This window comes from Mastomys coucha, unplaced genomic scaffold, assembly GCF_008632895.1.
Source record: "Mastomys coucha isolate ucsf_1 unplaced genomic scaffold, UCSF_Mcou_1 pScaffold4, whole genome shotgun sequence".
Classification (NCBI taxonomy): Eukaryota; Metazoa; Chordata; class Mammalia; order Rodentia; family Muridae; genus Mastomys; species Mastomys coucha.
In genome coordinates, this window is record NW_022196910.1 from 42268227 (window position 1) to 42293841 (window position 25615).

Below are 25615 nucleotides of genomic sequence, written 5' to 3' on the forward strand. Positions count from 1 at the left end.
CGTGGGTATTTGATTCCCCCTTTTAAGAAGGAATGAAATGTCTACCTTTTGGTCTTCCTTCTTCTTGTACAATTTCTTAATTAAATTATAAAACCAATAGAAATGAGTAATATACTTTAATGTAATCTAAATAGTTGTCTTTATGCAAAGCTAGCACAGGAAACTCGGACATTCTACTGTGTTTACATATCACAAGCATAGTTATAACAAGATCCTTCGAAATAAGTGTTTCTGGTTTGAAACAATTACACTGCTTCTAATTTTTAAATTGAGACAATGAAATGTAACTGTCCTTCTATTTCCTGGTCTCCTCCAAATCTTCCCATAAAAACTTAATTTGTATGGGTGAGTTACTTGAGTTTCTCTGGTAAACATACAAAGGCATCGTTTTACTTACGTTTTCTGTTTTTGTAATTGAGTTCTTTCCTCTTTGGTACTATCCCAAGGAAAATATCCCAGGAGAAACTTCCATGCTTGCTTTCTTAATGAATGACTAAGACCCTAAAGAAAGTATTCACATTAATCACATTAGTTAAAAAAAACAATAATAAAACAAAATAAAAATACCCAAAGCTCACAAAAATTTGAATATAAATAAATGAAAAACTTAGTATCTAAGTTTTATATCCCAAAATAATTCAATGTATACTATCATATTTCTTATGTCTAGACCCTGACGATGTAAGTAGTTACCAAACTGCCAAAAAACAAGCATACAGTAGACTGCACAGTGGACAGTAGGCTGAGGAGACGGTCAACCTTACTGGGTACGCATGAGGTCCTTATAAGACTACTCATAGACTCCTCATAGAACCCACACAACAAAATAAGAACAATTATCGTCTCTAGATTTATGGACATCTGCAAACTCAGCACTCGGGCACTGTAAGCACCCCACTCTTCCACTCAATACAGAAATTTTATTATCTTTCAAAGAAATGAGAGTCAATTCTTCCTGCAAGAGAAATAAGCCAACACAACCCTGATACAGTGAGCATGAAAGGCAGTACCCCTCTGAATATCATCTGCTTCATGCTCTCTACGTTCAGGAGTCTTCCTTCAGAGTCAAGGCTCTTGGTCCATTCTTCCAGGGTCACTGGTTCCCGCCTTTGAACAACAGGTCGCTCTCCCAAATCAATCTAGAACAGGAAAAGAAAAAGTACTTCTAAACATCTGTAAATGAAATCAAGGCATAAATAAAAACTAAGACACTGTTTCTCAGGTATGAGCTGTAATGTTCCTCATATCCTTCCTTATTTTTTCATTTTTAAGTTAATGAGCTTTATTAGGCAAGCATTACACACATTTCCCCTCTGTAGAATAAATTTAGAAACTACACTGACTGAAAGTATTTGTCATTAAAATAGTTTTGCCATTACATCTTCAATTACATAGTAAAAATCATTCAACATCAATTCTATGAAACCCTCAAATCAAATGGTATATTATTAAGAGATAGTATATATAATTATTCCACTATCACACTCTAAAATTAGCTTTTCTTACAAATTGAGGTTTGCAATTCTCAAAATTGATTCATGATTCATTCATTCTACTTGGCAGTTTCTACTGTTTTTATTCAGTTAATAGATGCTGGTAATTTTAAAATACTATTTAAAGATAAAGCCTTTAATTAAGCTCAACAACTTACAAATTTACAATTTTGAAATTATGAGCAAGCTTCAAATTGCAGCAAATTCAAAAGCCTTGTTGAACATTATATAAAGATTTGCTTTCATTCAAGGCCCAAACCCATCTGTCTTAGTAAAGACTTGTAAGGCGAACAAAAGCCCTAAGTCATGTCAAACTGCCTCTGACACCTACATAGAAATGGGCCAATTATACAAAAAGCTAACAGGCAATAGGCAAACCCAGCATTCCTTTTACTTCTCTGCACTCCACAAAACAGTTTCTTTGTTATTACCAAAAAGCCATCACAGAAGATGAGGCGTTAAGGAAGAGATATATACTATATACACATATACTATATATATATATATACTCATATACTATATGAGAACAAATAAGCAAACCAAGCTACTGTGAGTGGGTTGCAGAAATCAGATGTGAAAAGGGAGCTTTGTTTTCTGTAGTATTCACTATGCATTCTTCCACTATAATGTTAAGAACTAGATTAATCTCTACTCACTCTTGTGATGACTTCAAATCCTGGTTCTTCTTGCTGATTTATCTTTAGACCTGGAATAGCATCACTAAGAAAATCCGCCATTTCTGAAGGTGGTCGTTGATGTGTAGAGGGATCGCTGCCTCGCAAACTATCAAAAATGTAGTTTGTAACTTTGGAAAATCCTACCATGGTTGCTGTATAAGGATCCTTTTTAATTTTCTAGGTAGTAGAAAAAATATTAGCATTATTAATTTAAAAAAAATTAAGGAACAAATTATCCCGTAAGTGGCAAAAAAGCAAAGCTTTTAAAAGGAGAAAAATCAGAGCTAAAACAGAGTATTCTATGATTATCTTAGGGTTTTTTCTAGAAAGAAATCTTAAATTTAAACCATTTAGTTAAAATAGCATAATAAATGACAAATTAATGCTACTGATTGAATTGCTGATCAACAAATGCTCTGCAGGCTTCATTCAATCTGCATACAGAATGTATACAGGGCTTACTCTCCAGTGGTGAATGGCCCACAACAGCTTTCTTCTGTCTAGCAGGCCTGCCTTCACAAAAACAAACAAACAAACAAACAAACAAAAAAACCCAAATATGTATTTCTTGAAGTGTGCACTACCACACTAATACAAAATATTTGACAGATAAATTTATTTAGGTAAGAGCTGATGTTTTAAATCTAATTCCATTAGCTACTCCTGTCAAAACCATTTCTAGGGCAGAGCTTCCCTGAAAACAGAAAAGTCTTTTTATGTCCAGTCCTAGCGTTATTTCTAAAGCCTGCTATTTTACATTTACTAAACAGTTGTTTATTAAATAACTCCTTAGAAGACCTTTTTCTTTAAGGAGAAGATCCTCTAGTCCTACTCCTTTCTGAACTCTCCATTTATGTTGTTACTCTTTACACAGCCAAAGTCAAAACAAAGTGCCAGATTCCTAGTAAGCACTCCGGCATGTGTGCAAGTGACTGAAGGGCTAACAACTCTCAGGGTCTGCAGGAGTTCAGTGGGTGCGTCTGGTCAAAAGCAAGACTCTAGTGAAACACACTGAACCATCAAAGACATCCTAATAATATCCACACTGCCTACTGAGTAGTGAAACAAAAATTCAGATTGCTATTTTTTCTAAACTAATCATTAAGATGAATTATCTTACTCTGTGATCCTTCACATGAATGAAAAGCATAGTTAAAATCTGCTGCCTTATTTCAGCACTATGAAAAAGGAAAAACCTGGCTCAATAGTAATTATTACTCTGTAAGACCACACAATGCCGTACCATCAACATCACACATGCCTGCTCATTCTGTTGGCCAAGACCAGGGGATAAGGATACAAACGACAGAATCAAAACTGATATACAGATAAAGGATACATCTAAGGACTATAACAACATACTTGTATTAAGCCATATGCTGGTTCATCAAGAAGATTTTCAAAAGACTGTGAAAGACTCTTATTCTGACAATTGACAAGAAGTGTTCTACTATCTTGTGATGACCTGTAAATAGAAATGGAGATTTTTTAGAAATTACTACCACAATACTTGAATTATCTCCTGAATAATTTCTAGTGCATAAACAAAACAAAGCAAAACAAAACAAAACAAAACAAAACAAAAAACCTCTAGCTCTAGAAGTTTCCTAGTAAATAAATTTCCTATTGGCAAATACCTAGAACTATAAAACTTCATGAAACATGAAGTACTAAATTTTTGCTTGTTTGTTGAGACACAGTTTCTCTGTATAGCCTCTGCTCTCCTGGAACTCACTCTATAGATCAGTCTGACCTAGAAGTCAAGAGATCCATCCACCTGCCTCTGCCTCCCAAGTGCTGGAATTAAAGACATGTACCACCACTGCCTGGCTTTTTTTTTTTAACTTATTGTGTGTGCATTTTGCTTAAATGTATGTATACAGGACACATGTGTGCCTGGTGCTAAGAGGCTAGAAAAGGGCATCAGACTTCTGAAAAACTGTATTAAAGGTGGTTGGGAGTGGGCATGTGTGGGTTGTGGGAACTAAGCCTGGGTACTTTCTCTTAACTACTGAGCAATTTCTCTTAACTACTGGGCCATCTCGCCAATCAAAGTATTAAATCTTAAAATGGAATGTAACAAACATATTTTTATGATTTTATTCTAGGGAAAGTCAAGATGCTTATGTTACAATGAAATGGAATCCTTAGATAAAAATTACAATAGAAAAGTCTACAATATATGTCTTTGCTATAAAAATGAATGAAACCAAACTGTAGGATTCAAGTATGTAATATGTTCAAAATAAGAAACACATTTTGAAATTGTTCCCAAATTTTTTCCACAGCTTGTTAGTATTACAATACAAAATGTTTAAGAATAGAAAACATGAAAGTTCTTTGATAATGATGCTAACCATAACTATACATGCATACATACAGAATACATACATACATATAAATTTTCAGTGACCATACAGTTCTAGTTTTCTTGTTAAAGGTCAAAGAACAGGTCTCTTTCCACACTTCTTAGTAACCACAGAATAAACACTGTGCTTTCCAAACAAACATCTAATTCCACAGAATCAGACAAACTAACCAGTCTTTTTCTATTGTTTTATGATCTAGTAAGTTAGCTGCAATAAATCTGTAAATGTTCTATGTTTAAAATAAAAACTAAATGTTTCTGCTGCAATACGCCTCTAGTTTATTACAAATGTTTGAGATAAGATCTTTAATAACAGTTATCTCGTCTTGATTCGTCTTGATTCTAACATAACAGGATAAAGCAGAAATGCTAAAGGGGATATGAAATCCAAAACAGGATCTTTTCCAAACATGGTTATAAACAACACTGGATTCTTGAAAGACAATGGAAGCTAATACACTGTGGCACAATCATGGGGGTGGGGAGCTAGGGTGAGGGTCTTAAGTGTGCCTACAGTGACACTCCTATTCCAACAGGGTCACACCTCCTAATAGTACCACTCCCTGGGCCTAGCATATACAAGCCATCACAGGGGAGCAATTAAAACATACTACATTTTCATTCATTATGTTTTTCTGAAACTAGGGCAGGTGATCAAAATGCAGAACCAAAGATTCTCTTATAGCAAGTCATGTTTACAATAGGCCAACTTTGAATTGTGCACCAGAAAAGCAGGTGATGCTCAAGAATAGGGACTGTTCCTTCTAGCACAGCATTTACTGGTGCAGGGTTATTTTATTTCTAACAATAAATTACATCAAGTCACTTAAAATCTTAATTAAAAATGAAAGTAAAAGTGTTGGGGACCAAATGACACTTGGCTGAACCTGCCCCAGCTGGCCCTGCATTGCTGAGAGAAACATCCTGCCCCAACTAATTGAGAACCCTGAGATTAACATCCTGCCTGACAATCACAAGGATCCGGCTTGGCCCTGGGAAAAGAACATTCATGGAAATGCACACCCTCCCCACCTGTCATCCACCCCCTCCCCACCTGTCACACCGGAGCTCAACCCCAGAAGATTTTGTAACCTTCCATCTCCCTCCTTCCTCTCCCCCTCCCCTTGTAAACCTCCTTCTCCCTCCTTCCTCTCCCCCTCCCTCCAAGATTTTTGCTTTAAATATGCTCTCCTCAACCAAGTAAACGGCTCTTGACAAGCAATGCTTCCTTGAGTCCTGTCGTCTCTCGCCCATTCTTTACTCACAGGTTGTGACCCTCCTCGTTCCCCCGAATTACTGGACCTGCAGGCCAGGTCATAAAAGCACTGCCTGATCTACAGGAAAGGAATAAAATGTGCAATCTTTAGCTACTGGAGTCAGCCAGCTCTACAGCTCCAAAGTATCACTGTGACCCCTAACCTGACCACAGGAGATGTAACTGCATCACAAACCAGCAGCCACAAAATCTTCCCTAAGTCATTTTTTAATCCTGTCCACTCCCTGATGGCTATTGCAGGTCCTTCTTGGGAAATGATTGAAGAAATGTAAGGCTCAACTACCTGAAGGAGTCATCAAAGGGTTAGAAAGCACAGTGAGCATGGGCGAGCACTACTAGGCAACCTCACTGGAAAGGACTGGCTTTCATAACAGGGTATAACTGCCAAGTTATCACACTGATTTACTCTCAAAGTATGTATTCTGGGAAGCTAATCTCTCATGCTAAAAAAGATTTTAAAACTTAATGCCACACTAAAATGAGCTTTAAGTGATGTTAGCACCAGCAATTCTACCACTGCCTGCTAAAAGCTAATGGGAAAAAATTGCAGTATTAAGTATATCACCTAAAAATTCTGACGTACCTCCCAGCTCCAACATGAACCCAACAGACTCGGAAACCATAGGAGGTGAACAGTGTTTGTGTGTGGATTTGACCCAGTAGCTATTTTATACTGTTATTGTTCAATAAATACGTACCACTAATGAAATACAGTCAACAGCACTGTAACCAACACCAACCAAGACTCAATTTAAAGAAAAAAGTCAATGTAGAGACAGGGAGATAGCGCATCTATTAAAAACACTGCCTGCTCTTCTAAAGAGCCTGGGTTTGAGTCCCAGAACCCACATGGCAGCTATCAATAGTCTGCAACTCCAGGTCAGGGGATCTGATGCCCTCCTTCTGGCTTCCACAGGCACCAGGCAAAAACATGATACACATACAAACATGCAGACAAAACACCTACACACATAAACTACTTTTAAATCGATGTTATAGAATATTCACAGTGACAAACTGTAGTAACTAATCTTGTGAATGGTTAGTGTGATATGATAATGCAGCCATTTTTGCTTTTATAGAAAAAGGTTCTACTACTTAGATATTCATGTATTAATGGGAAAAAAAAAAACCACTGCCTAAAATAGAAAATAATTCAATAGAATTAAAATGCTTCCCACATATCCTAACAAACACTTGAGTTTCCAGGAACGTTTTCGTAGTTACATGTTGGTAATATGATGATTTCTTCTTCCTATCTGTAGTTCAACAACTACATTCTTTTCTTCAAGTGAATATAGAGCTTTAAATGATAATAAATAAAAGCTTACTACATCAATTAATGCCACACTGGTTATCTAGAACAGAAAACCGTTAAGAAAGAGTAAGCACCAAGAAGCTAGCTAGGGAACTGAAACAGCAAAGAATACACAGCTGGCCTACATCTTTCTGGCTTTTATATATCAGTCTGTCTCAAGATCACTGGCATTCATCCATTTGAGGCCCTGCTCACTGGGAGGTCAATACTTAAGGAGTTATTGTCATTAGGATGAGATGTAAGTCTTTTTTGTCAAGTTAATAGAACTTGGAATAACATAGGAGACAAAGATTAGGTTTGTGGGGGTTATCTGTTACTATCTGCATAGTCTAAATGAGTTGGGAAGATATCCTGAATATGTATAGTTGATCAAATTTATGAATTTTTATATTGGTAACTATTTGAAAAATCTTTTTCTGCTACTTATATTCATTGTGTATTTCTGTGGAGCTATAATGTATGCTGCAATTCAGCATAATTTGTGACAGGAAAGCAGTATTTATTACAACTGAAATTTTTTATTTATTTCATTAATGTTGGTGTGATGATTAATGTTCACTGTCAACATGACAGTATCTAGAATGACCTAGGAGGCAAGCCTCTGGATATACCAGTGAGGGATTCTTCAGGTTAGCCTGAGGTGGGAAGAGCAGGACACTGCATGGGCTGGGGCTGGACTGAACAAAAAGGAGACTGCGCTGAGCTCAAGTGCCCATCCCCTCATCTTTCTGACTCAAAAGCAATGTCAGCAGCTGCTCAGGCTTCAGCTCCCATGTCTTCTCCACAAGGCAGACTGTAACCCCTTCCTCCTGCCTCAAGTCCCTCTTGTCTAGTACTCTGTCACAGCAATGGGGAAAGCAAACAAAGCAGATGGTCTCTACAATGCTATACAATCCACAAAAGCAGGAGCCATATTTCTTGTGACCACTGCTCCCTTTCCAGCAAGTAGCAGTGCTACATCCCGGAGACCTATCTAGAAGACAGGAGAATGCAATGCATGGCTGCTGTAACACTCTACAGGCCCCTCCTCGTTCTTGGATCTTCTTACCAAAGAGAATGTGCTTTTCTGTGCCCAATTATACAACAAGTGAGGTGAGCACAAACCATGCTGGCATAAACTACAAAGCCACTTGCTTCCATCTCCCTGACAATGGCACAGAAGCTATTGGGAAGTGTTTGTGAAGACTCCACCTTTCCTCCCTGTTTACACACTGCCTTTATAACACAACCAAGACACATTCAATTACCTAAGTTTATTAGTCAGGATTCTCTAGAGTCACAGAACTTACAGGTAGTCTCTAGATAGTAAGGGAATTTGTTGATGACTTAGAGACTGTAGTCAAATTTCCAACAATGGTCAGCAGCAGCTATGAATGGAAGTCCAAGGATCTAGTTGCTCAGTCCCACCAGGCAAGCAAGTGAAAAAGAGAGAATTCTCCTTCTTCCATTGCCCTTATGTAGGTCTCCAGCAGAAGGTGTGGTACAGATTAAAGGTATGTGCCACCATGCCTGGATCTGGGATCATGTGTCCCAGATGATCTACAACTCAGAGATCTCCTTGCCTTAAGTCTCCTGGGATTCATAACCACTGTGCCTCAAGATCTCTATGCTAAGATCCAGGTCAGAAACTGTATCTCCCAGCCTCCAGATTAGGATCACAGGGGAGCCTTCCAATTCTGGATTGTAGTTCTTTCCAGATATGGTCAAGATGACAACCAGGAATAGCCACTGCACTAAGTGTTTCTATTTTAAAACTCATCTAGTATAAAAACATCTATGACCTGAGATTATACCAATCTCCCAATTTCTCTTTGGAATTATACAGAAATATTTGTTATTCTTTCAAAAGTATATATCAAACATAATTATCATCTATTATTCATTCAACTTTAACTGGATATCTATATTATACTAGGCATTATGGGTAGGAACAAGGAAACATAAAAACAAGATACCATCTCTAGCATTCTGAAGTTTACTTTTCTAGAGCGGTACAAACAAAAAAATTAATAAAGCGGTATCTTGGGGTTTCACTGCTATCATAAAACACCATGAACACAAGCGACTTAGGGAGGAGAGAAAAGTCAGAGCAGATCTGAAGGCAGAGCTGGTGCAGACTCCTTCCATGCAGGGTGCGGTTCACTGACTTGCTCCACCTCTTTGGCTCAGCCCATGCCCACCAGCCCAGGGGTGGCACTGCCCTTGTTGAGCTGGGCCTTCTCACATCAATCATCACTTAAGAAAGTGAACTACAGGGGCTGGAGAGATGGCTCAGTGGTTAAGAGCACTCACTGCTCTTCCAAAGGTCCTGAGTTCAGCTCCCAGCAACCGCAATGGTGGCTCACAACCATCTGTAATGAGATCTGATGCCCTCTTCTGGTGTGTCTGAAGGCAGCAGCAATGTATTCACATATATGAAATAAATAAATATATATTAAAAAAATATTAAAAAAAAAAGAAAAAAAGAAAATGAACTACAAGCTTGCTCATACGTCTATCTGTTGGGCATTTTTTTAATTGAGAGTCCCTCTTCCAAAATGACACTACTTTGTGTCACGTTTATATAAAACTAGCCATCACAATAGACAAAATTATCCTCTTCAGTGGCATGAGAAAAGCAAACAAGGAAATTAAGTAAGGAGGAGAAGAAACAGAATGAGCATTAGTGGGAGAGGAAGAATTCAGGAAAGTCACTCTGGGAAAGCAGTAACTTGAGACTTCAGAAACTAGAAAAGGAGATTCCTCTGAACAGGACCAATAGTGTATAGAAATGACCTAAGAAGGCCGGGCAGTGGTGGCACACGCCTTTAATCCCAGCACTTGGGAGGCAGAGGCAGGTGGATTTCTGAGTTTGAGGCCAGCCTGGTCTACAGAGTGAGTTTCAGGACAGCCAGGGCTACACAGAGAAACCCTGTCTCAAAAAAAAAAAAAAAAAAAAAAGATTTGGGCTGGAGAGATAGCTCAGCCGTTAAAGGTTAGGCTCACAACCAAAAATATAAGAAATGACCTAAGAAAAAGAAAGTTTAGGTGGTTTCAGGAACTCAAAAACCATGTGGTTCAAATAAAGGACACTATGTCATGTGATAAAGTTTAATATATGAACACACCAGTAACCCAAACACTTGGGAGGTAAAAGTTGGAAGATCAAAAATTTAAGGCTAGCCTCTACTATATATCAAGTTCAAGGCTAGCCTGGGTTACATTAAGACCCTATATCAAACAAAACAAAACACACACACATACACACACACACACAAACAAGGAGGGGAGGGGAGGGGAGGGAGCGCGTGTACACTATGCCAAGGCCCAGTTTCACCAACCACCAAAGTGATGTTGCACTAAGGAAACCTTCAAATTCCTACATCTTTCAAATGTTTTTCTAAGTCCACTTTGACCTCTGTATACCTCTTCAATGCAGGTCACTTAGCATAGCACATTTAAAACAAAGCTTAAAGCTAAGTCTACTTCTGAGCCATGCACTGATGTGTAGCTATAATTGCAGCACTCTGGAAGCTGAGGAAGGACCAACCTAGGCTACAGAGCAAGGGCCTGTTCTCAAAAGCAAGCTAAGCCTACTCCGCTAAAGTCTGACTCATGCAGAGTGGAGAGAGGCTGCTACAAAGTCCACTAATAAACACTGTCCAACAGCTCTATCTTACCTGTCAATCTCCTAGTGCAAGCCACTTTGACTCACTGCACAACCTGCTAAGATGGCTGCACGATCCTTCCTGTGTCCGGCAGCATTTATTCACTAGCGCCTTGTCTATAACTCTGGAGCCTCTCTCCCTGCTCCAAACTTCAGAGGTCTGTGATACTGACCATCTCTGAGATTGTGGCATGTTCTACTCTTCTCTCCGTTCTTACGGAATCTCTCCATCCTTTCATGCTAACGGCTCAAGCTTTTTTAGGGCTGTCTTGGACCTGCAGTCCTTTTGCTCCTTCACTGACCTCTCTGTATGTTAAAGCTCTCCCATGTCTATCCAAGCCTTACATTTCCTTTATCTGATCTTCACTGCTGTCACTTGCGTGTCACTTCACTCATGACATCCCATTTCAGAGGCCCACGAACAAGCCTGCTTCATTCACAACTGGGTATCCAGTGATCAGGACAGTCTTTTCTGAGTAACACCCAAAACAGTGCTTGTTGAGAACAAGAGCAGGAAGAGAAGAGAGGAAACAGAGCGCTCACAACGTGAGAGGGCCTTATTTGCCAACTTACAATTTTGTAAAGAAGAATTACTTGATTTAAAGTTCCAATCTTACATATAAAACTGTGTATTTAAAATAAAAATAAAGGTAAATTAAGAAAAACATAATTCATAATTACTAAGGCATCGTTATTAAATTATTGGACTAATTTTCCCTTAAAAAACAAATAAGCAGCCAGGCAGTGGTGGCCCACCCCTTTAATCCCAGCATTTAGGAGGCAGAGGCAGGCGGATTTCTGAGTTTGAGGCCAGCCTGGTCTACAGAGTGAGTTCCAGGACAGGCAGGGCTATACAAAGAAACTCTATCTCGAAAAAACAAAAACAAAAACAAAAAACCCCCAAAAACCCAAAAACAAAAACAAAAAAAACCCAAAAGCAAACAAACAAAAAGAACATATTGGGGCAGCACAATGGATCAGTGTAAAGGCCCCTGCTGTCAACCTAGACGGCCTGCGTTCAATCCTGGGGACTCACATGGTAGAAGGAGAGAACCAATGACCTTCATGCCGTTGCATAATGCATCCACAAGTGCACACAGGCACAACAATATGTAAATGGTATTATAAAATGGAAAAAGCTAATAAAAATGGTAAAAAGTTTTAGGTTCAAAATACTAAACGTTATTCTATCACTAATGCAAAAACTAAGTTGCCAATGTCCCTGTGTGCACTAACAACCATGAGTCCTCAGGTCACTGACGCTCAGTGACAAGTAAACAATTTGCCCTGGGATTAATACAACATTCCTGCTTAAATAAGTAGAAAATAATTTGGTACTTACTCACACAATACCACATATTTCTCAAGAGACTCGATGAGTAGTTTGCTATCTCCTTGATGGAAGTGCAGAGCAGGAAGCACGACATCATCCTTTAGACAGAAGACCAAATACGACCAGCCCATACCCTCTTTGCTTTGCTTGACTGATTTCAGGTCTGCCAAACTGAACAGGAATGACCATTTGCTCTTCCCATTTCTATGGCTTGGAGCATCTTAAAAACAAGAAAATGCGGCAAAATATCTTTCTTTATCCTTTTAAAAGGTACTGAGAGTGTTCATCACATTTGCCTAGCAGTTATCTGTCTAACTCAGGGACACACTGTACACTCCTATTACTACAGTTCTCACCTACAGTAGAAATGGCCATGTAAAATTTCTTCAAGAGAACTACTTTTAAAATGAGCTGTCCTATTATAAACAAATTCAAATACGCTAAGTGCAGTGTAGAATAAAATGGGATGAGGAAGGCAGGATGTAATGAGGATACCTTCAACATCTGATCCACTTGCCTCCAACTCTGGAAAGCTAAAATCACAAGCATGTGACGATGGAGGTAAAATCCTTTGGTGATGTGAGGGTCATTGAAATATAGCCTTATTACAATGAAACCCAATGCCTAAAAATTGTTCTTATTTTGGGCTTGTACCAAGATTTTAAACTCTACTAAATACAAAACAAACAAAAAGACTTTATATATTCATGTTCATTTAAGAAAATACTAGTAGTGATATATTATTTTTAAGTATACAGTTAATGTTTGAAGTTATTTAAAATTTATATTAAGAGAAATGTATTTTCACTATTGTTGTAGACGAGCATCTACATAAGACTGTTAAATTGATTGTTGTTTTATATCAAACAACTTTTATAATACTTATTTTTATTGTTATAATATTTTATAAATTTTAAGGAATATGACAAAAAAGATATTGTAGGTATTGAAGGGGGTCTATGAGAGGAGCGGTGGTACAAAAGGGGAACAAGAATGTGATTCAATTCTATTTAATTAAAATGTTTTTAAATGTTAACAAATTCAGATAAATTGAAATCATGTAACTTTTCTCATCATAATGCAATAAAAGTTTAAAAAAAAAAATTACAGGGCTGGAGAGATGGTTCAGCCGTTAAAGGCTAGGCTCACAACCAAAAAAATTACAAGCATGTGCCACATCACATGCCCAGTTTATTTGGTGCTGCGGATTAAACTTGGGACACTGTGCACTGCACATGCTAGATAAGGACCCCACCACTGAAACCACATAACCAGCCCCACTAAAGTAAGAATGCAATTCAAACCACAGCTACATAAAACACAACATTCTGAATTTGTAGTGAATTTGCAGAAGAGGAGACCTCAGGCCCACGAACTCAGGCCCAGACTGTTAATAAGCAACTGAAACATTATTTTTTAAAAGAAATCATAAAACTATTTTAAAAGTATTTTCTTATTAGAAGTATTTACTTGTAATTTCTAATATAAAATGTTACTTTGCTTTCATAATTTAAATCAGAAATGCAATATCTCTGAAATCTAAAAGAAAAACAATATACTTTTAAAAGCCTTATTTTATTAGATACATCAGTCTTATTATTCAAGACCTTTATGAATTCCATCCCACTTATCATACACAGAATAATACTTACAAAAGTTGCTCAAAAAAGGAGATTAATTTCCTTCCTACATATGTCACCTTCCTACGTATGTCACCTTCCTACATACTTAGAGATCTCACAATCCCATCATCTCCAGTAAGATTTCCTAGTAGGTACCACTTGAGAGCTGACATAAGAGGCTACGGTAATATTTGCATACACTGACCTGCACAGCCTCCACACTGGATTGAATGGTGAACTGTATCTCAGGCTGATTTTAGATGAAGTACCAAACCCACTTGCTGCATGTTTCAAAAGCACAAAGCTCAGAAAGCACAAGTTCATTGGACATCGAGACTATTTCTAAAAGTTTCGACTTCCCTCATCACCTGGATATACATGCCTGAACTGTCTAGAAAGAATACATGCTACTGTATTTGCAAAAAGTATTACAATTTTCATAAAGAAGCAACAATGACAAATTAAAGAGAAACAAACAACACATACAATTGTACTCAACTGCATTGAACTGAAGCTGCAATAAACTTCACAAACAATATTACATAAGACATGAGTTTGTTCATTTTGGGAGCAAAGATTTTATACAGATTTCCCCTAATGAAAGGTATCCGTGTAATATAAAAGGGAGGCGTTTCCCCCACTTTCCCCACATAAAGCTCTGACAATGACAACGACTACAAGTTCACGTCCACAAGTCTTCCCATAAAATACAAGCTTAAGGAGAACAGCAACTTACACAAATATTAAATACTTCATAAAAATACTAAGGAAATGCAACTTTTATAGATTATTTCCTTAGGCCAGGCAGCACAGGCCTTTATACGGGCAGATGGATCTCTGAGAGTTCGAGGCCAACTGATCTACACAGCAAGTTCCGGGGCAGCCAGGGCAATGCGGGAGTTAGAGGAAGGCTGTCCAAATAGAAATAAATATAAAGGGAGAGGGGAAGTGCCTTTCTTATTTCTAGGTACATCTCAAGTGGCTAGAACACGAGGTAATCAAAAGCATGCTCAATAAATGCAAGAAGAATCTGCACTATGGCAGTGTAACCGTAGTCTGCAAGTTCCTCTGCAGTCAACAGCTAACTGGACAGAAATGGCTCCGAGAGAAAACTTAAGAGTCCAAGAGCTAATTCAATTCAGTACGTCCTTTCTTGTTAAGGCAGAAGTTAAAAAGAAACTAGTTCTCATGAACATGTAAGTACCTCCAATACATTAAATAGGGAAAGTGAACAGCTAAATGTACAATACAACAGTTCACTGAGTCTCTGTATGTCTTGAATAGAATTCACATCAACAATATGACAATCAATTTATTGGGCTAGAATTCTAGCCACAAAAGTTTATTCTTCTGGAAGTAAACCACTTCAATACACCTATCTTAGAAAAGCAAAGAATATGAAGTATAATGTTAAATGTTTTTAACTGAGGCTTTGATCATCTATTTTTTAAAAGTGTGCTCTAATTTTTCTTTATACATGGGGGGGTGTAAAAAGTAAAAAATGTAAAAGCTATGTGCGAAAAGAATAAAATTAAAAACTCCAAACTCACTTACATAAAGTATTAAAATGCTTCATAAAATGTTTCAAGAAATTCAATTTCTTAGAAATTATTTTCCTAAACACAGCATCATATGCCTTTAATATCAGCACTGGGGAGGTTGAGGCAGGAAACTCTCAGAGGGCACCAGGCCAGCCAGGGCTACATAATGAGACCCTATCTCAAGATGGAAAAAGAAGGTGTTTCCTTAGGACTATTAGAAAAGAGACCAGGGTGGTGGTGCACTCCCAGCACCTGGGAGGCAGAGGCAGGCAGATTTCTGAGTTCCAGGCCAGCCTGGTCTACAGAGTGAGTTCCATGACAGTCAGGGCTACACAGAGAAAAAAACAAGAGACCAGGGGAAAGAGGCGAAAGCATATAGACACATGAAAGTGTCCCAGCAGAACTGTCTGCGTGATTAAGTGCACTGATAAGTTATTTCCTTGCTGGGAGGTGATGGCACAGGCCTTTGATTTAAAAAGCAATCGTAAATACATTGGTCATATCACATGTGAGCTAGTTAGAGCTAATACATGAATTCTGTGGAATGTGCTATTTTTCTGACATAGTAATGTACAGTATCAATTTATCTTGGTTCTTCCTGTAAACACATAGTAAATACAGATTTAAATATACAAAGGGGAATAGCAACTGAACATATGGAAGACACTGGAATGAGCTACTAAAAAATCATAATAAACACTGAGTCAGAATGGTACAGTTTAATAGTATACTCCATCTCCCCCTGCTGCCTCAGGGTGAAATAACATGATTTTTAAATACTAGATTAAGAAAAGCATGTGTCGAGTACTTTGTTTTTGAGACAGGGTCTTGCTCTGTTGTCCAGGTCGAGAACTGGAACTAAGAGTATAGCCAGACTGCCCCTGAATTCAGGCTCCTCCTGCCTCAGCCTTCCAGTGCTGAGCTCACAAGCGCAGTTATCACCCAGAGTTATTTTTTAATTGTGTTTCTTACTTTGCTATTAGTAACTAAAAAATAGAATGAGTATATTTAAATCCTCTTTTGCAATCACAACAAAACAAAAAATAAAAACAGGACAGAATTGGTTATCATGCACACACATGAAAGGATCAGATCATCCTCCATGGCTAAGGAACATTAAAGCATTTCTTGCATATCTGTTCAGTTTAAGACCTCAAAGGTTTAATTCATACCTCCATTGGTATGTGGTTTCTTCTTAAATGACACAGTATTAACCATGTCCCACTCTGCTTCATAACTGTTCTGGTGTTCCGATCCTCGAGGAGCTCTTTCTTTCGGAGCCTGAGTCCACTCCACAACTGAACTGGAGTCCTGAAACAATAACATAAATATGTAAGTCTGAAGCTAGGAGATGCCAATGAGCAACATTGGAGCCCTGTGAATGATGTCCAAAAGCTGTGGCAGGCAGGCAGCAGGACACCAGCCAGCTCTCCTCCTTGCTCTCTCACTTTGCCGTCTTTGTAGTCGGGGTTCCCAATCACCATGGACAAGCCACTGGGGGTTTTGAAGGGCTCTGGCTCGAACTGTAAGCTTCACCTCACTTCCTCATGGACCTGTTATGTACAGAGCTGTGATGTCTGAACAGAGCAGCCATCTTATGAGAAGAGAAGGAAAGCAAGAGGCAAGGAGCATCCAGTTCCCTGATTGAGGTTTATGGAAACTAACTGCAGTATTTAGGCCAAAACTAATTATGTACTTCCTGACAATAAAAATTAGCTAAAAGCAACATTAATCTACAATATATAGCTATAACATATCTATATACACATAATTGAAATAAAACACATGTAGCATAATTATACATATAACATCATATACTGATGTATATGATTTTGATTTAAAGAGTATAAAACCAAACATCTACTACTGTGCAAAGAACAATATATGTAAGTTAAAGTGAACCTGAGATTCTAACCATGACAGGCAAAAGAGAAACAGCCAGACTACAAAAGAACTCCTACAAACTTCATGCAAACAAATGGGAGCTGGTGAGCTTCGGGAGCAAGTGAAGCCTCTTGCTGCTGAGCCTGTCAATTTGCGTTCAATTCTCAAAATGTGTATAGTGAAAGAACAGAATTGACTCCCACAGGTTGTCCTCTGACCTCCACATGCACATGCACGTAGACAAGACACAACCACACACAGAGACAGAGAGAGAGTGAGTGAGAGAGTGAGAACCACAAAGACACACAAGATAAACAAAATGTGAAAATAAAATAATAAACACATGGTCTGAACAAGGAAGTCAAAAAATAAAATGGACAAGAGAAAAGCCTCACCCCTCTTCAGGGTCTGATTCCTAGTCATGTCAGCTAACCCATCCGTTAACTCCAGTTCCAGGTGAACCATCACCCTCTCCTGGCCTCCCTGGGCACTAGGTACACAGGTGGGACCTGGGTGTAGATACCACCAAAACACCCATACACATACAAAAAGCAACAAATTGATTTTAAAAAGGAAAAAAGTTTCAACACCAGGAGAAATAATGTTTTAAAAAGATGTTATTTTTGACTTATTTAATTTTGAAATATATCAAACATAAAAGAAAGTGTGAGAAAATGGACTGTCTTACACTGCTGGCATTAGTACTTCTTAACAGTACCTGCAGAGAGGTAATGTAGATGAATTCATAAAAATGAAAATATTCATCGATGGAAGGGTAAGTAATTAATGGGGGTGGATATTTAAGTACTAAGCTAGAGCTTAAAGGCTGATACATACTAAAATTTACTTCTAATTTACTTGTAGTCATGTATCACATGACTTTACGTAAACAACTACCTTCTCTCTCTTTGCACACACACACACACACACACAGAGAGAGAGAGAGAGAGAGAGAGAGCGAGAGCGAGAGCGAGAGAGCGAGCAATGACTCCAAAAGATTAAAATGGAACTGAAAAATTGCTGTTCTCCAAGGGCTTAGCAGAGGTCTGGTGCTGTGGCACAAGGAACTGCTCTCACTTATGTGACGATGCTAATGTAAGTAAGTCGACCACATGCTGCCGGTCATGGAAAAGCACAGCACAGCGAACTGTGGGCAGCAGCTCTGTGATAATGAAGATGGCTACGTCCAATGCTTACACACTGACTATATTTTTGTCATTAAGTCTAAACATATTCTACTTACAACACTTTTCTAAAATATACTATATAGCACTATGCTCACACATCTGGTGTTATAATGTCCTCTGAGTATTATCAAAAGGACTCATCAGGTGACTGATATATCCCATCCAGGTTTGTGTCAGTATATCCTATGATGTTCCTACAATGGTTCCATTACCTAAAAAAAGCACATTTTTAAGTTTGTCCCCATATTTAAGAAAAGCATGGCTATTTATTCAACACATAAAAATAAATTAAATAAAGTAACAAAACTATGTATAAAATCTCAAATATGCCAAAATTAACAGAGAAGGTAAGTATTCTAACATACAAAACAGAGACAAAGTCTAGAAAGATATACTAAGCAGGGAAAGAAGGTTCTGAGCAAGTAAATTTTGTTAAGGGGGAGGAGGGAATCATTAGGAGCAGGGTGAAAGTACAAGCCCACAAGGAGGAGACTACCTGAAAGTGCAGACAGAGAGTACGGTGGTTTCTTTATGTCATTTTCAGAGAGCTACCTTAAAGGCTTTGTTTGGTTGGGTTCTTCAGTTTTCTTCCCTATGTGGTCCAGGCTGCCTTGAACTCAAGAGACCCTTCTGCCTCAGCCTCCCTAGTGCAGGGATTAGAGGCATGCACCATCCAGCCCAGTTCAGAAAGCCCTTTTTGTTCATCCCCACACTGCCCTCTCCTCTCTACAGCCACAGGCAGCAATGAGAATGAGGAGAGCTAAAGAACCGCCCTCAGAATCATCCCACCCCACAAGGCTCTCAACACCTACTTGCCCTACAAACATAAGCAGGCTCAGAAGCAGCAGAGCAAAAGAGCAGAGTAGAAGAGCAGAAGCAGCAGTATGTTTAAAAAACAATAGAGAAATTGAGATAAAGTATGAGTTAAAAATAAAATTGAGGCTGGCGAGGTGGCCAGTCCAACACCCACTATGAGTTGGTACCAACCACTTGTAACTCCAGCTCCAAGTGACACCCTCTTCTGGCTTCTACAGTCATTGCAAACACTTAGTATAGATGCAGACAAGTAATCAGTCTCTCCTCTCTGTCCCTCTCCCCTCCCCCCTACACACACTCACTCATAGACACACACAAATTTTAAAGTTTCTTTAAGTAGGAAAATTAACAGAACTCCAGAAGTTTCATATTTATTTTTAAAACTCTTTTTAAATATGCTTGTGACTGTACGGACATGCAACTGTGCACATAAAGAAGTTAGAGGACAACTTTTGGGAGTCAGTTCTCTTTTTCCCCCATCTTTGTTGAGGAGAACAAACAGGTCATCTGGCTTGGCAGCAAAAACCCTTGCCTACTGAGCCATCTTGCCAGCCCAAGGATTTTACACTTCACTACAAGCTATAAAACATACTGTGGCCAAGGAGAAACCATGTATACTGCTGAAAACAAGAGACTTACCTGGAAGTCCATGTAGATAATAAAGGAGTCGACACTCCCAGGTCTCTTATTCGACTCAGCTGTCCAAACACTAATATCCAAGCCTGACTTCCTTTATGATAAAGTGAGCTAGCCCCAAGAAAACTGGAAACCTGACATTAGCAATTCCCACCTGAGAATAGCCTGGCCACGCAGGTACAGAAGAACCCCACTATTAACAGGCGTAGTCATAATGAGAGAGAACAGAATCTTGCTGGGACACCTGCTACTAAATAAATATGAGCCTCAAACTACAATACCCTCTAAATATCAAGACAAGTGTGTAAGCAAAAGGCCAGAGTTCAAAGCAAACACAGGAGTAGCAAGAGGAACCATGCAGAGCAAACAGACTATATGCAATTTGTTTTTTAAATCATCTTGATGCTGGGTGTGGAGGCAACAAGTCTGTGATCCTAGCACTTGAGAAGCAGAAGCAAAAAGACAATGCAAATTCAAGACCAGCCTAGTCTACACAGCAAATTCTAGGCTGCTCAGGGCTACAAAGAGAGACTATCATGGAGCTGAGGATACACATGACTTATCCTTAAACTCTTCAGAAACAAAATGTATATCATACCTGTGATAAGCACCATGCTATCTATTTAAGGGGAAAGGAGAGCATTCAGAAAGGAAAGCGGTTTTAGTCAAAATGTAGCCAATGGCTCAGTGGTTAAAAGGACCTAGATTCAATTCCCAGCCTCTACACTGTGGCTGACAACAATCTATAAGCCATTCTCAGGGATTCAGTGCCCTCTTCTGGACTTCATGGACACACCGCACATGTGTGGAGACATACAAGCAGGCAAAACACCTACATACATTTAAAAATGTATTAAAAAAAAAAAAAACTAAGAAATTTTCCTAGAGAATAATATAGACAAAAAGCAACAAAGAATAGGAAAGAAAGTTCTTAAAGATTACAGGACTTATCCAGATGGCCTAAAAAATTCCAGAATATAAGAAAACAGAAAACTGGAGAAGGGGTAATTACCAAAAATTTCAAGAATATTTACCAGAACTAAAAGAATGATTTACATATTTTAAAAGCACGCCAAACATCTAGAAAAAATTTCACAAAAGCCTACTACCCAGAGTACCTTGAAGACTAGAAACAAAGATAATCATAAAAATTATATTAAAAAAATATGTTCTGAGTCAAAACTGCACTAGAAAACAAACCTAGAGATTAGAAACACTAAAGAAAATTAAACCTAGAGAGCTAGAAAATTAAACTAAAAAAGAATGTGTAGTAAATTTTGTTTTCAGATCAAAACTGTTAGGCAGAAGGGTGATTAGCTCCTAAAGAAGCAGAAGTGTAAGGAGGAAAATCTAGGGGCTGCAGGGACGGATGGCTCAGCAGCTGAGCACCTGACATTGGTTCAGAGCACAGGGCAAGAGACCCACAACCTTCTCTAACTCCTGCTCCAAAGGAGCCAATACCTCTGGACTCTGAGTGAACCAACTCATGTACAAATACCCATACACAGATGCAGATATGCATAACCAAAAATAATAAAATATCCTTTAAGGAAATCACTTTGCTCCCACACACCTCTTTTCTCAGGAAACACTGGAGCACCTCAAAAGCAAAGAAATAAACCAGAACAGGTAGGTCCAGTATTTAGGACAGTGAGGTTATACTGTGGGAAAGAAGAAACAAAACAGAGTCTTCAGGATAAACGTGCATAGCACCTGAGAGCAATGGCTCAGAATGTGTGCTTGGGAGAAAGCTCTGGGAGAAATGCACTGAATGAAACTGGAAGACCAGTCTACACATGTGAAGACTTTAAAAGGTAGACAACTGTAACTCTAGCACTCAGCAACCTAAGAAAAACAATTAATTACCCCAACTTTGATGCCAGGGAGGCTACAAAGTAAGTTCCAGTGTATTACTCCAGAGCAAGCGGGAGTGGGGCTGTCCTGAGTTCAATTCCCAGCAGCCATATGATGGCTCGCGGCCATCTGTACAGCTACACTGTATTCATACACATAAAATAAATTGAAAAAAAAAAAGGCTTGTTTCAAGGAGTCAATAATAGATAGGCCCAAGACAGCTCAGTGTACCTGGTGAGCCAAGTTCAAGTACCAGATTCCACGTGGCAGCCGCAGAACCAGCTGGAGTTGTCCTGTGACCTCTGGCACTGAATGTTACATACAGATGGATGGATGGTAAGATGGATAGATGGATGATAGATGAATGGATGATAGACAAATAATCAAGGCTAAGGCTGGGCATGGTAGTGGTGTAGGCCTTTAATTCCAGCACTCAGAAATGGATCTCTGTGAGTTCAAGGCCAGCCTGGTTTCCATTCTAAGTACATAACGTTCTACGTTACGTTCAAGTTCTACATCAGTGAGAGTTTTAAAAAAAGACAAATGACAAAGAACTTAAAAGCAGTTATGTGGGCTGGTGAGATGGCTCAGCGGGTAAGAGCAGAGATTACTCTTCCGAAGGTGATGAGTTCAAATCCTAGCAACCACATGGTGGCTCACAACCACCTGTAGTGAGATCTAATGCCCTCTTCTGGTGCGTCTGAAGACAGCTACAGTGTACTTATAATAAATAAATAATAAATTAATCTTTATTTTTTTAAAAAAGAAAAGCAGTTACGTATCCAAAGAAAATACACATGTAATCTTACGAAAAGATGCCCCAAGTTACTCATTAGGAAAACAAAAGAATCAAAACCACAATGGTGTACTAATTACTAATGCCTATAGGCAGACTAGCATGTCCTGTGCCCTTAGAATACAAAAGTAAATGTGATTGTACTTAGATACCACTTCTTCACAGATACAAAAGAGAGTTCAAACGTGCCCTAATCCAAATCTTGCATATTTTCTCATTTGTGGAACCTAGATTTGTGTATTTGTGACACAGGACTTTCTTTGGGACCATCAACTCCGAAATTACAGCCTAGAGACATATTAATCATAAATGCCTATGCTTTATAGCTAGGCTTGTTCTTATTAACCCATTTATTCTATTCTAATTAGGCCATGTGGCTTGTTAGTTAGGGCTCCTTAGTCCCGGTTGGCTTCTTCCCGGTCTCTCTGGCAAATCCCCACCTCCTTCCGAGAGGCTATCTCTGCTTCAAAGTCCAAACTTGGACTTCCTTCCTTTGCTATAGGCCATCAGCTTTGGAATACACCAGTCAGAAGGTAAAAGAGGGAATGTTTACAAAACACTGAGACAGGTGATACTTAACAATACCAAAGTCCAGCCTGCAATCAGAGCTCTGCCCATTCAAAAGTCAGCATTTGTATAAGGCAGAGCCAATCTTTACTATGTATGTAGTGCATAAAAACATCACTCCAAACATTTATTTGTACGTGCATGTGTATGTGTGTGCATATGTGTGTAACTAAAGATGAGGGTAGGGGATATTAGGGAAAAGTGGAAATGGTGGAAAGGAGGGGAAAACTAAGTGAGCCGCACAGAAAACGGATCTACTGTAGGGAGGAAGAGTACCAGCACAAAGGGGGCAGGGAGACGGAGTTTTTAGAAAGTTATGTCAAAGCACATTTTGCTGAAGTAGACAAATAGATAAAGGATATTTTAAGGAGACACATGAAGGAACATTTCACTACAGCAGACACCAGTAAAGGATGTTTTGCTAAAGCAATCACGTAAATAGACACGTAACACTTAAGAAGGACCTGACAGATGGGGGTGACACTGGAATGCATTGGTATGCCTTGCCATTCATTTATGCTCATCCTTTGTCCTGGCTTCATAGAAAAAAACACACCAAAAAACTTCTTGTGGCGGTCGTTCCTGCAGACTCAGGCTGACTGACAGAGTGATATCACCTGATACAGACTCAAATGGTGGTGTAGACACATGATGTTTGGAGGGAGTATAAATACAACCCAACAGACAGTGATAGGGCTTGCACAGCTAGCCTTGCAACTCACTGGTCTCTCATTTTCATGGAGTTGAGAGAGGCACGGCAGAACTCCTGGCATCCCTGCTGGTCCTAGTCACTCCTGCTAACTTGCACACTGAGGTCCGGCTATTTCTGCTGGGTCATGCTAATTCGTGTTTGCTATCCTGCCACTACTGAAACTGAACTGGTGGTATATATCCTGACACTGCAGACTAGGTTAGCTCCAAAGAACTTCCCTGCATCCTAACAAGTGTCCTTTTACAGTACCTCTGGTGAGTGGTGGGCTAGAAGGCAGGTTAAAGTGTTTAAGAATCCTTATTAAAAGTAGGTTTTAAAAACCTTAAGCCTACACAGGGGAAGGCACTAAAGCAAGATGGTATATAAAACACATGCATGACTACATATTACATATGCACACACAAAAAGAAAACATACAGCATTCTCTTAGTGGTATTTTTAAAATACCTTTCCAGCATATAGAATACTAGAAGAATCTAATGCATCATCCAATGGTCTCCAGTCCACTATTACTTCAGCATCCTACAGAAAGAAATCATAAAATGTATTTAGAATTCATCAAGAAAACTTGAGCATCCTAATGAAAGAAACCATGAATTATATTTATAATTCATCAATATATTATATTCTTAATCCATTTTTTACTTCTAAATGCAAAATAAAAATTTAGGTCCTTAAATATTAGTATTTTACACATGCTGACATTATCATTATTTAACAATTATGGAAATTTAATTCTAACTATTTTTCATTATGAAAACTTTGTATTACTATAATGTTTACATAATCCTTTTTCTTTGGTGAGACAAGATATCTCTGGTGCCCAGGCTGTCCTGGAACTTGCTATACAGACCAATCTGCCCTCGAAACCACTGATATCCACCTGCCTCTGCCTCTCAAGTGCTAGGACTAAAGGTGTGTACCAACATGCCCAGCTTTACATATACATTTAAAATAATTCATGATTTTCATCAGTTTACCTAAGGTATTCTGTTTCTAGCATTATCTCGATGTTAAATTTACAACAATTATTCAACTATACACTATCTTATAAAGTGAAAATTTCTGGTTTCTTTGGAAACTCAGTTGTGTTGAAAGACTAGGAGACTTAGAAATTTGGGAAAAAGCATGTTAACGAAAAGTAATGTACTGGTAGAAATGTAACAAGCCAGAAATATAAAATAGCCAGTTCCAGGAACCCAGAGCCTCAGGGCTCTGGTTCCCGATACCTGCCCCTCCTGAATGATCCACAATGAGGGTGGAACTAAGAATGAAGGTCTAGTGGTTTATGAGACTCTCCACCCTGTCAACCAGTAGACGAAGATTACATTCCTAGGATGAATATGTTCTCCTCCCTAACTGAATACCTTGGGTCAGGTCCCTCTGAAAGTTTCCACTGTTTATGTTCTGTTTCCTTGGTAACCCTCTCCCCGCCCCCAGCTTATGGTTTTTCCTTAAATACCCCTCACTTCTTGTGTTCGGGGTCGAACTCTGGCCAGCATGGTCACGAGATCGACCCCGGTACCGGTCTATCCCAAATAAACCTCATGTGATTGCAGCAAGTTTGGTCTCTCGTGATCACGTCATCCCGAGACTTGAGTAAGGATCTCCCCAGTTCTGGGGGTCTTTCAGTGTCATGTGATGTTTTTCTGGAAGCTGTCTTGGGAGAGATGTTTTGCTGAAGCAGACACAGGAGTAGATGTTTTGCTGAAGCAGACACAGGAGTGGATGTGTTGCTGAAGCAGACATGTGAGAGAGCATACAATGTGTTGCTGGAGCAGACACTTGAGAGGGTCCTCTTGGTATTCCAGCTGATTCTTGTCTCTCTTGCCAATTTGGTGAATCCAGGCTTCTCCTGGATCCAGTAGATCAAGCCACTGCTACTGACT

At 38.9% G+C, this 25615-nt stretch overlaps 1 protein-coding gene across 1 annotated transcript in view; it reads right to left on the reverse strand.

Moving 5' to 3' along the window:
* The window catches only part of Tbc1d15 (TBC1 domain family member 15), a 62709-nt gene that overhangs the window by 24103 nt on the left and 12991 nt on the right, over window positions 1-25615 (reverse strand). Inside the window, exons 3-9 of the mRNA XM_031350378.1 lie at window positions 24174-24248; window positions 16447-16585; window positions 12121-12331; window positions 3533-3635; window positions 2150-2347; window positions 1011-1139; window positions 398-501 (exon numbers count right to left, since the gene is read on the reverse strand). Coding sequence (XP_031206238.1) covers window positions 398-501; window positions 1011-1139; window positions 2150-2347; window positions 3533-3635; window positions 12121-12331; window positions 16447-16585; window positions 24174-24248 — 959 coding nt within the window. The remainder of the gene's footprint in view (window positions 1-397; window positions 502-1010; window positions 1140-2149; window positions 2348-3532; window positions 3636-12120; window positions 12332-16446; window positions 16586-24173; window positions 24249-25615) is intronic.